The sequence below is a fragment of the Haliaeetus albicilla genome, chromosome 5 (genome assembly GCF_947461875.1).
Source record: "Haliaeetus albicilla chromosome 5, bHalAlb1.1, whole genome shotgun sequence".
NCBI lineage: Eukaryota > Metazoa > Chordata > Aves > Accipitriformes > Accipitridae > Haliaeetus > Haliaeetus albicilla.
The window spans coordinates 28,739,546-28,752,636 of record NC_091487.1 but is presented as its reverse complement, the minus strand read 5'-3'; the positions used below and the strand labels follow the sequence as shown (position 1 = coordinate 28,752,636).

At 36.4% G+C, this 13,091-nt stretch overlaps 1 protein-coding gene across 12 annotated transcripts in view; it reads right to left on the bottom strand.

The window, feature by feature from the left end:
* RALGAPA1 (Ral GTPase activating protein catalytic subunit alpha 1) overlaps positions 1–13,091 on the bottom strand; it is a 135,488-nt gene that overhangs the window by 31,609 nt on the left and 90,788 nt on the right. For 11 of the 12 annotated variants that reach the window (XM_069783967.1, XM_069783962.1, XM_069783964.1 and 8 more), the window contains 4 exons: positions 12,394–12,517; positions 10,624–10,779; positions 2,038–2,196; positions 35–162 (listed from right to left, as the gene is read on the bottom strand). In XM_069783967.1, coding sequence (XP_069640068.1) covers positions 35–162; positions 2,038–2,196; positions 10,624–10,779; positions 12,394–12,517 — 567 coding nt within the window. Of the gene's footprint in view, positions 1–34; positions 163–2,037; positions 2,197–10,617; positions 10,780–12,393; positions 12,518–13,091 lie in introns of those variants that run through there. The other variant, XM_069783968.1, reaches the window with a different exon arrangement.

Below are 13,091 nucleotides of genomic sequence, written 5' to 3'. Positions count from 1 at the left end.
ATATGCCTTGGAAACCATTTGAGTGAAAGGATACAAGTTTTGGTATAATGGGATTAATGATTTCAATGCACGGCTTGCATTTATAGCTGTTGCACGAACCATAATAGGAAGAATTTTTCCATTCACAATAGCACCATCAAAGAGAGGACCAAAAAATGGAACCTGAATAAAAAATTAAGAAATTCAACATAAAGCAAGATCTTAGCTATAACTATTAGCAATCAACATTAACAATAGAGCACTCAAATATATCTTTTTTTTTTTCCCTCCTCATTGCTAGATAATCAGACCAGTTATTGTGCTCCATGACAGACTTTTTCTCTTGTAGAAATATACAGCCATATAACTGCTTGATATCCTTGGTAACTGATAACACAGCATTTGAAGAAAATTAAGCAACCATTTGAATACTATGTCTCATCAAAGCTTATTGCCAACATTTGCTGCCAAAATCCTAGGAACAGTCATGCATATGATGTTTATGAGGTTGAAAGGCTAGATGACAATATTGTAGGTGGTAGTAAGCAAAAGGAATAATTACTCAAATTTAAAAATAATATTTATCATGGCTTTAGATATAACATGTCCATAAGGATCAACTCAATGTGCAACTGTCATACAATTACTGGTGGACCGACCCTCACTTTCCATTTTCTTTTCTTCTTCTATCTGTTCTTCTTCCTTTCTATGATATCTGTACAAATGGATTGTAAGCACTTTACTGGAGGAATCTGTGGTGAAAGTTTGACCTCTTTGAGCCTTAAGTGTAAAGCCTTATTTGTGAGATCAATAGAAAACCTTGATGTTTAGTATAGGTAGCAGCCCAAAGGTTTACAGAACAGATGGATCTTATGTTTTGGCATTACATTTTTCTCTAATCAATCATCATTTTGCAATTAAAAAGAAAAAGAAATTAAAGCATGTGAAGAACAAAATTTGTGCATCAGGTCAGCAAAGGGAGCAGAGTGTACACTAAATTATTCTTCCTGCTAAGATGCAACCAATGCTGCAAAAGAATTTTAGGTCCCTGTATTATTTTTGCCATCAGTCATTTAATGTAGTTTTGAGAATACTGAAATCTGATGGAAGGCACTTCTTTTTTCGCATACATGAACCTCTTGTCGGACTAACAACAATCCCTGCTCTCAGCAGTTTTCTTTTTCCTTCTTAACCTGCACACTCCCAATAATACAACTCTCTGTACTTAAAGTAGTAAAAGAAAGAATATACTTATTAATTAAAAACATAAGTAACCCAGTAATAACAAGACCATGTACTGGGTATCATTTCATGCCTATCATCAGATAGAGGCAGTCATCGTATAGAGGAAATCAGATTTCTGTCATACTTCATTTATTAATATTAGTGCTTCTAGAAAAAAAATTAGTATTTAAGATATAGACATTCATGGCAAGTGACATCACATGCAGAAATTACGCAGTACAAACACTCATGACTACTTTTACTCAGTCAGTGTTCGCTACCCTAAACCACTGTTTTAAGAACAGGGATAGCACACACATTTGAGGAACAGTCATTAGAAAGAGTCTGTGTTCATATGCCTAAGAGCTGAATGGTCTTGCTTTGCTGAATTAATCTCCAAATTCTTGCGTGGAGTCAAGGAGAAAGCGAAAACTAGCTTTGAGAAGAAGAAAGGGGAATATGACATGGATGAAGAAAGCTGGAGCAGGCTATTATTCAACTACCAGAGTCACATAACAAATTTGATAAAAAAAGTTTGCCAAGTTTACCTTAGTATTTAAATGATTACACAGAATATTCTAGCTTTGTTCCCAGTTTATGATGTTAGCAGATATGCTTGACAGGGTCAGGCCTTTACAATTTCAAGTTACTGATTTTACTATGCATTGTACTCATTGAGCTCTTCCTCTTCCTCCTACCACCACTGCAACTGTCAATGTTAAAGACACATTGCCTTGTTGGATCAACCTATTATACCAAAACCTCAGATCCTAAACAAAACGCAGTTCATATTAAACATACAAAGGAAATGCAAAATTAAAAAAAAACCCTTACCTCAGGCTTTTTCATGATCTGGATACTGAACATATGGTTTTTCATGGGATAGATAACTATAAGAACATCACCAAATTCTGTTGGAATTATTCCTCTTCTATAATCTCGAGTATGCTCTGACCAGACAATGTGTACTTCATCATTTCCTAAATGTCTCAGCTGGAAAAGCAGGGACAAAACCCCATCAGTTTAAATATATTCTATAGCCATACAGCTAAACTAAATGCTCGTATTTCAAAAGGACAAACCCACTAAAAAGAAATGAAGAAAAATGAATAAAATAACCAAATTACACTATAGTTCTCTCACAATTTCAATGACAGTATTAGTTCACAGTATTGGTTTGTGCTATAAATTTTTATACATTGGTACCAACGTCTATTTAAATTAACAGATATGTCAATATCTGTTTTCTACTGAAAGCTAAAATTTTGCTGGTATTATCTCAAGAATGCAGAGTGATTCAATCTGATTTACTAAAATGCTTTCAAGATTACCATCACCAACAGGCAGCAAATTATTAAATTCTATACGAAATTTTAAAGTGTATGAATGAACATCTGTTTAAAAGCTACATATCTGAGCAGTCTTTAACCTCATCATTCTAGCCAAATTCTAAACTTGCTACTACAAACAAAAAGCTATTAAAGTAGAATAGCTACTGCATTTTCCATAGCCCCCAGATTAACTAAACTAAATGCTCATTTCCCATGAAACCTGTATAACTTCGTAAAAATAACACCCCACCCCCCCCAAAACTCCAAATGGCTCTTGATTTGGCTCATAATGGCCAGATGGGTTCCTCAAAATCCATGCTGTATCCTCAGTTGTAATCATACAACCAGATTAAGGAATATCTTGAACGCTTTGGAATTATCTGCACTGAAGCTCCAAAATGTTCCTTCTGCTAAACATTACCATCTGATAAACAAGTGTTAACATCATGGAGAGAGGCTTTACGTATAGTAATCAAATACTTTCAGATTATTAAAAGTGAGTTTCTTTCCAGTAAGGGTGATTTCTGAAAATTCAAGCTGGAATCTCATTTTTTCCTCCTTGTGCATCACCAGTTACAGCTGACAATTGCCTTCACCTACAGTTTTCAGTTTGTTTGCACAGCTTTAGGTAGGTAGAATTTGTCAAACAATTGCCTTGATGTTATTCAAAGGACAGCACGGTGAACTGCTGTTAACAGGTAACATGCAGATACTAATCTGAGCACTTACAAGAAGTTATTATATATAAAAAGGCAACAATTTTCTGTACTCATTTTCAGAACATAACTGCACTTTAAATAAAAGCAAAGCATATACACAGTCATCAGAGAAATTTCATCGCAAGTATTCACTTGTTTATATTACAAAACCTCCTGGAATGCTACCTTCATCTTATCTGAAGGCTCATACCTGTTGCCAGCAGCAGACTTTAAAAAGAAAAAAAAAAGGGGGGGAAAAAAAAAAGAAGCTGCCTCTGCTGTTCTCTGCTAGCTTTAAATTGCATCAGACTGAAAAACATTGGTTGCATTTCTATAAGAAAAGGATTTTCTTCAGTGTTGGACTGGACAAAGCACAGATGGCATCAATACCCTACATCTTGTCTGATGCTCAACAAGTCGGTTGTTTTGCCTGGACCAGATCATACATACATCTGATCTACAATGACTGCAGTTCCTTTGAAGTGAGCTCTTCTTGCCTCTTTTGTAGATGGCTCAATTATTTTGGACAACACTTAGTTAGGGATGCTCCTGTGCCAACTGTAAACCCAGCCCAACAAAAGAATTGGTTATAACAACATTCACCATGCTGAGTTTTATTTGACTAGATTAGAACAAAACCAGGCAGCAACCTGAATGACGTGCAACACGCAAACACCAGCTGCAGAAACCTTGGATGACGCTGAACGATGACGAACGTTGTAAAAGACAACTAACTGTGGAATTGTTCTGAGGGCCTGAACCTCTCCTACCTTCCTTGGCGAAGTGACAAACTATCTGCTGAAATATGACAATGACAGAAGGGTATGAGGGCCTGACGGGCCCGCACTTAGAAGCAAGTGAAGAGCTCAGGGAGGATGAGGCTGCCTAACCAAAGAGAAAACAAGAGGCAAATCAGTTTAGATATGAAATCCTGTGGAACGTGAAAAAACTACACGATCCTAGATTGAGGGAGAGACATCTGGTGCACTGACTGAACTGAACTCATTGAACTGACTGCCAAAAAGCAGAACTAGGACTGATACACCCTTCGCTGCACTGTGCCGTTCCTAATTCAGCAATATTAAACTATTTACTAGAAGAATTAGCCCTCCTTTATTTACCATCTTTGGACTCAAAGACGACAAACTCATACACTGTTAGAAAGAAGGGATGGTGACAGTGTACATGCCAAATAAATGGCTTTAAAATCCAAACCAGAGAGAGTTTAGACAGTGCAGCTTCTTGAGGGCATCACTGCCTCTGAATTTCATTTATCAAAGGTTGCCCCTCTGCACCTGTTACTGATACCTGGAATAATCAGTCAGGACATCAGCTCCTGCACTTCTGTGAAAGCTACTCAGACGGAGCATCACTACTGATGCACGTTTTCACATCAGATTGACACAGATTTTGGTGTGATAAAAGTGTATTGTGTGGTTATTTCAGGAGGAGGACTACTGACAAGGGACACATATTTTTGGATGCTAAGTGTACTGAAGCCATTAGTGACTTTTCTCTCCAATTTCAAAGTTTGCTTTATACCCCTCATAGAGGTGTAAGGATACATTCCAGGCTAAAAGCACTAACTTCATCAGAGGAAAAGGAAAATGAATCAGATTATTCCAAGGAGTTTCAAGTCATGTCAGGTGTATTTCATCTCATGATTACTACCAAGAATGATTTGGCAAAGATCCAGTTTGAGTAAAGTGTAGAATGGCATCTCTGTGACATATAATGGATTGAGAGTCAAAATCAGTTGGTGCAGGTAGGTGGATGATGGTATGAGCTGTGAATGGTGGTTTATAACAAGATGTAAAGTACTCAAGATCACAAATATGATCAATGCTTCGTTTCCTTTATAGGAGGTGGAAGACTGACAAAAATAATAGACAAGTAAACAAGACTGGGTGTTGCTGATTTAATCTTTATGTTTGGAGAATAATTAAGTTCTGGATAAGTCATTCTGTTCCTTTTTCAAGAGTAGATCAGAAGAAGCTCTGACACTAACGTAGTGCTCCTTATTGCTTCTTTCAGATGTCCTCACCTTGGTCAGCAAGCAAAGCTTATGAGAAAGCTTGAATGCTGGTAACTTGACTCATCAACAACACTTGATTCATGGAAGAGATCCAATACCTGAAATTGCCTTGAAAAGCCTTCCAAGGTCTGCTAGGTTTTGTATAGGTTGTATAGGTTTCTTTTTAGAAAGAAGAAATTCAGTTTTTCTTCTTCATTTTTCAGTTCCTTATTGAAGGAGCTTGAAATTGAGCAGTGCTCCATGACAAAGCTCTCCTGCAAGCACAGCAAACATTTGGAGAATACATCATTCACTGTAATTATTACACCACAGGAGAGCCAGAGCCTGACTTCTTTCAACTTTAATCTGGATTCTTTATGTCTTTGTATTGAATTGGAAGCATCCCAGAATTCAGTGTCCTGGACACAAGTGGGACTAAGATACTGAGCTACAACCACCTCTGCTCACTGCAACCTAAAGAACAGACAGCAACATGGTTTTCCAAGAAGGAGGTGCGGTCCCAATGTCATCTAACAGAATCAGATTTGGTGCACACAGAATGTGCAGGTGCCAAGACTGAAATCTGCATCAATAGTTACTCAAAACTTACCACCACTTGTGTAAGCCACTACATCTTCACACTTATTTCCTGACCTTGTCCTCCTAAATTTACAACTTTGCATGTGCATACATCACAGCAAGCAAAACAAAGCGCAAATCCCTATTGCAGACGTAAGGCACAACAGTAATATAAATAATAAAAATCTCTAAAATAATGTTATACTTCACGTAACCAGTAATACACTGTAGCTGAAACACCCGGAACTATAGGTTACACACCAATATCCTAAAATGCTAAATACTGCCTAAATGCAGATCAAACTGCTCTAGAGAGTTTATTATCTAAGCATAAGGCAAGACACAAAATGGAGATGGACAAATGCAAAGGAACTGTAAAAAGGCATTAAAGATTAGAAAAATGTCTTTTATAGCAGCATTCTCCAAGAATGAAAGTGTCAAGGCCAGTGAAAGGAAGGTTCAGCAATCAAAACAACAGTTTAGGATATAGTTGATAAATTTTAACTGTGTGTATGGAAAGGCTATGTTGCAAGAAGCGTTACACAGAAAAAGGACAGAGTCTTAAGCACAGACTGAATGTAAGAATCCAGAAAGTGGACCAAATTAAAGATGATTTCAGGCTATGGGCACAAGTGGCAGGCACAATGGTCATGTTATCCGTGGTGATCCAGAAAGGTGGCAATGAGAAAGAGATTAAGAGCTCTGTTTTAGCCATTTTAAGCCTGAGCTGTCGGGAAGACAGCCCTGAGGAGATGTCAGACACAAACAGATTTTTTTAGGCTTCCTTTGAAACTCTACTCCATTAAAACAAATATATAAAAATGACCGACTGTTAGGTTACCTGAAATTTCAAATTTAACTCAAAATACTTTAAAATATTCTTACTCTATAGCCATCATCATGTGTCAGCTCTCCTAATACATTTATGTTAACCGAATACAAAAGAAACGTGAAATAAATATAACCAGGAGGGATGATCAAATCTAATTTTGATACATTAGTGTCATATGCTGTACATGTTACAATAGCAGCCAGACTTAATACTAAGCTGCAGGCTATACTGAAATTTCCAAATGGCAGATTGTTCTAAGTGATACCAAGTATAATTGAAGTAATAAACGATAGTAAAAGCAAAGCACACTGTCAGGAAGAATTTAAGTATTTACTTTTTAAAATTAAATGAGTTAGGTTTGGAAAGGCAAGACAAGTGAAATAATGCAGGGCTCAATTTACAGAAAATTCCTTTTATTTATCTGTTGCATTAACCCTTGAACTCTTGCCAAAATTACTATAATTTCTAATACCCACTTACCTAAAGGAGAGAGAAAAAAGGCTATTATATTTTCTTATGATACAACAGCTAGCCCCAACTTCTTTCTTCTTCAAAAACGAAAGTGTTCATTATAAAAAGAACAGAAGGAGCAGAAACATCTGAAGTAACGGCATAATGCAGCTACTTTTGCCCATTAAACGTAAGCAGCACTGCTGTCTACAGCATATGTATCCTCTAGTTGAATTTTTCACAAAACTTTGTTTCAAGAACTATGGTGTGTTTGTTTAGTTGGTTTTATTTTAAGCAACGTGTATTTAATTGTAACTCCAAAAAAATATTGTGCTGATAATTTACATTTATAAACCTTCGAGTTCCCAGTACATGCCAATACTACATAAAAAAACCAGCTATAAATACTGGGAGCTATCTTTTATGTGGTTACCACGATGTCACACATAATCTAGAATCATGTAATACACCCAAAGCCCAAAATGAATTAGTATTCCAATCTTTAACAACATTACTAGTTTTTATTTACATATCTTGTGTATAATATTCTCACCTACAATGCCTTCAGTCCTTTATCAGGCTAAGGAAGGAGGAGCTAGATAGGTGATAAACTGTAGGGGCACACACATAAGCTTTCTCACTCTCTGAACTGAGAGTCTTCACCAGTTTCATTTAATCCCGATATTGCCTTTGCAAATTTGTTCTTGTAAGGGTAGTGTAAATAGTTTTTACTCTAACCTTTAATTTTAAGAAAAACAAAATGGATTGCATTATGAGCATTAAATCTTTAATTTACTATTTGCAAATTAAATACCTATTTTATATATGCATTTCAACGTTAAGTTTCTTTACACATTCAGAAGATTTTCACCTGTTCTCCCTGAATTCATGTCTTTTCTTGCTGTTGTTCATGTCTTCAGAAACAAATGCTTCAGAGGTATCCAAGGCACTTAAAAGTTTTATTTACTACTCTGTAAGACTGATGGAAAATAAGTTTAAAATTGGCTTAGCCTCTGAAACAGCAGAATCTTGATTTTGCAGTGGCTCGACTGGCAGGAAGAAGTTTTGTTTTAATTTAATTTAATTTCCATTTATAAGATGAACCTATCATGCACCTCTAGGCACATTTACAATATAAAAACCAGCAGCAGTTCTAAGCCAACTACTGCAAGTTTGCTTGTTTTTCTCCCATGGAATGAAACAGACAAAGAAAGCACATGAAAGACCTGTAGAGAAGCTCAAAACTCAAGTTTCTCTGGAGGTCATGAACAGTACATGCACTCAGAACAATTACAACTGTTAGCACACACATGGCTCTTAAATGATTTTGAGGTCCCCTATAGTGTGTACGAGCTGGACAGCATCTCATAAAATGCATTCCTTTTGCTGATGTATTCAGTCTAAGCAGCAGGATTAGTTGCAGAACTAGCAAAAGAATTAAGCCTGCTTTCCTACTTATGTCTCCTGATACCACTTGCTGGTTTCTTCAGTTGATGCTTTTCTCAAGTTTGGGATGACTTTCATAGCATCTTTCTCTGGTGCTCGTTCCTTGATGTCTAATGCTTCTTCCCATGCAGTCATTACCTGCTGAGTAGGAGCACGGAGAGTCTCTCTCACTCTGTCTCCTTTCTTAGCCTATCTTCATTAAATATACATGAAATTAACAACTTTGAAATATCTCTCTATTAAATTTGATTGAAACGGGCCAAAAAGGTGTTAGGGAAGGGAGGAGAGACAAAAAGGCAGGCTCACAAGCCTCCATTCATGGGGAAACTGGGCTTAAAAAGAAGAACAAAACCCACACACTGAGGAAGAACAGGAAAATAAGTCGCACAAAAATAAAGTAGCTTGATTAAACAGCCCATCAGTAGCTGAACTACAAACATAATCCTAATCTTTCGATACACTCTACATATCCATACAGACCTCAAATATTCCAAATTACTGACGAGTGAGATTGTGGGCAAAGGAGGAGAGAAACAGGCTTGCGGCAAGCTGGAGTTGTTAAAAAGTCCAGCTGACACTATTTTCACAAGCTAAATCACAGGAGGCCTGGACCAGCACTGAACCTTGCCTGGCAGGAACAGCTATATGTAGATTCAGGGTGCTCCTGGAAACAGATGTGAGATCTTGCCTATGTGTTCTGCTGAAGTCCATGGCATTTACAAATTATTAATTATTAATTAATTTTTACTGTGACCCATCTTCCCCCTTGTCAACACTCTTTAATGCTCTAATTCAAACAGATTATAAACAAACAATGTAAGGATAATTACAAGCTGTGTTTTATAAAACCAAGTTTCTGTTTAAAAAATACAAAAGCCAATCAACTTGGAAAAAAAAAATATACACACTAGATATTCTAGTGTTCTACACTAGAACAACAGCAACAATCTTCTTTTAAAATTAGTTATTTTTGCTATTAAACCACTAACAACCTAAGTATTACCCTGGCTCTACTTCAGGAAATAAAGAACAGAAAGGACCCAGCACCATAGGCATACAAGAAAAAACATTTCTTAATTTAAAAAGAAAAGAAAACAAAACAAAACAGCAAACAAACCAACCTAAGATGCAACAGTGAGAAGTCAGAACTCATAGTCAGTCTATAATAATAACAATAATATTTTTTTCTTCAAGTTGAACACAAGGAACAAAAAAGTCATTAATAATTGAAGCTTGCCAGAGGCATGGCTATTTCTCTCTTTACTAACTGTCTACTGTCTAATTTAATTACAAGTATTAAACTCCATGCTGAGGTCAACCAGCTTCAGTTGCTCCAATATTACACTTCAACCAGTGCTCATTAACGTGTCTACTGAATGGATTAACACATCTGAAGATGTATGTACGCAGGACAGGGGACAGTCTAATGATAGCCAATTGTTCATTTATAATAGGACACATGTTCAAGACTGTAACTTATTATCATTAATGTGGAATTTATTAAATTCTAAAGAAAAAATACCAATACAGCAAACCATTTTTTTCTTAATGTGGCTATGAGAGATCATATCACCGTTGAGCATCTGTGCCTGCCCCAAGACAAAACACCTTATATACAATAAACATTGTTAAATTCTTTATATTTTTAACTTTTTTAAAGGGAAAATTATGTTAATAGCCAGCACATGACTCTGAAGTGAATAAAAAGTCATCTTAGAAAGTACTCACCACATATTTATTAATTGACATTTAAAGTCTCAAAGTACTACATCATCATTCAGATTTAATGCTTTTTCTTCTACACAAACCATTATTTCCCTGCATTTTTCACCAGTACACACGTGATCCTGCCAACAGCTGCAGTGATGGCAAAAATCACCAGTATGACAAAATTAGAAATTGGTAGAGAATAATTTATATGGCTTAACCTCCTTCAGTAAAATAGCAACTATTAGCAGGTAAAGGTGTTATGATATTTTATGTTTTTTAGAAAAAGTTACTGGATTTTCTTTGACTCTAATTTCTCTGGGTTTATTACCAAAACAAAATCTGTTATTCAGAAACACCTACCTTTTTTGTTAAAGAGTCATCTGAATCAGAAGGCATTCTTGTTGAGACATGGAACATTACTTCTACTGTCGAGGTAGCAAAATATGGAGTGGTCAATCCAGTGCTTTTGTTTTTTTGCAGTCCTCCCATAAAGCCACAATGGTTTGTGAGATTTACCTAGAAATAAAGCCCAGAAAGCGTTACGAGAAAAAAAAAATTATCAGGTGATAAATACATTCTTTACATTTTAAAATGCACTTTCAATTGAATTTTTAAAAGTGAAGATCCTTTTCACAACAGTGCAGTTATGCCTTTCTAAAAGAGCTCAGACTGGCTGACTAGACTGGAAACCAAGTGCGGTGGCATTCCATATTCCATGGTCACCACAGATGCTGCTGGGAAGATGAGATTAGAGAAAAGGAAAGGTTGTGTGAATGAATATATACTGCATTATTCCCTGATCAGTTGACTGTAGTCACTTACATGCGCTTTTTGAATTTTTTAAAATTCTGTGATCCTATATCAGCCTTGACCTGAGCTCTGAAGAAACCCTGTATGGGAGCCAGACACTTTTAAATTGTCTTGTTACCTTCCATATATTTTCTTGAGAAATGTTCATTCTGTGAATATGAAAAAAATCACAGGAAACTAAATGATAATTCGTAAGTAAGTTTGTAAGTCTTAGTTCTATGGGAAATAGTTTGGCACTGAAATAAATAAGCATGCTTAATGTGCTGTTTCAGTTTTACCATAGTGCCTAAAGAAAGCTATTTTCTCAGACGTGAATATATTTAATCTCTGCCCACATGGGGTATTTTTCCTGTTCTGTTAAAGGATCCAGAATTTAATGTTAAGAGGTTAAAATATTAGATGTCTCATCATGGAATATTAATCCAAATTATCAACTCTTTAATCTAGCTAATAAAGGCTAAGAGAATTAACCCACTAAAGAAGGATATTTGAAAACACTAATGTGATTTTTTTTTTCTCCTGAAGAATCAGGAATGTGGTGAACAAGCATCTATGTTTGTGACAGCAGACTTCTAGCAGTTTTCCTCTGTTCCTGTGGAAAAGTCAGAGCCATTATCAAATAAGATGGACACTCATGTGGACATTCCTGATGAATGCAAGTTGCAAGAGGAACAGAAAACCTGCAGTTTCTTATGCAGCCACATCCAGCAGCAGGAACAATTCCTGTACTTCTGTGTGACAGTGCTGAGTTACAACTTTACAATGGAATTTAATCTTGTGCAGTCAGAAAGAAAGGATCAAAAAAGGAAATCCTCATAAAGTATCCAACTAGTGACTAAAGAGCTGCAGGCCCATCTAGATAATGGGGTACATCATGGTATTTCTGACTGCTGGAAGAGACGTGGAGTGGAGTGTGTGAACACATACATGCCTGCAGTGGAAGGCAGGAAGAAGGGAGCATGAGAGAAGCTGCTCATTTGTACTTCTTGGATTCCCAAGTTTGAGCAAATGGACTTAACACTTTACAGGCTTACAAGGAAATCAAGATGTGTCCTAATCAGTCCATGAAAGCCAAGTAAAGGACTGCACATTAAAGAATCATGTCTGCCTGCACAAACTTTCTTAAATTGAAAGAGCGTAAAATTAGATAGCTACTATTGCTAATGAAATTAAACCAGAATTCTTGTCTGCATTCTACTTGCAAACCAGTGTATTTTAGTACCTGTGAGTAATGCTAAAGAGCCAAAGACTTATAATATTTAGAGGGATCTGTAATTTTCTGTGTAAACAAACTTAGGATAGAAATGTTTTAATAAATACCTCCCAGCCAAGACCAGCTACAAAATCCTCATAGGCTTGACTTCCTCCAGTATTTGTAAGAATGGAGTGTTTATCTTCTTGTCCCTCAGCAACATAAAACACTGCAATCTTGTGTGTCTCTCGGCTGTAAAACAAAGGATGGTCACTGCATGACAGTGCCTTTACTAATATGAAATCAAAATATGCAAACAGTACACACAGAACATGGCTTTTAAAACATTGAAAAAGACAGTGAAAGTAAAGTACAACTATATGGCTTCCCTTTGAATACCTTCTCTATTTTCATATTCCCGTGCTGTCCTCTAGAGCCTAAAGCTTTGCTATACATGAACAGTATTTACCCCTTTCATCACTTCTGAGATTTAGGATGGTGCTGGCAGTACCAATTGCTAATAGAATAGGTGGCCTTCTGAAATGAGCAAAACTTGTAACACAAGCATTATCGACACTGCACTGCCCATTAACAACAGTGCCTTGTGAAAGCTGTGGCAAATGCAGCTTATGCAACTGAATGAAGAATCTTTAGGTACTATAGGAATGTCTTCTGTTCACAGATTGCTGTTAAATAGACACTGGAGCAACTGAAAGTGGTTTCTCACACTTCTAAAGCCTCCGCTGGATTTTATTTCAACTTCTACAAAAACAATTCAAAGGTCTTAATTCTGTGCTGCAACTCCAACTAGAATTTCATCTCTTCA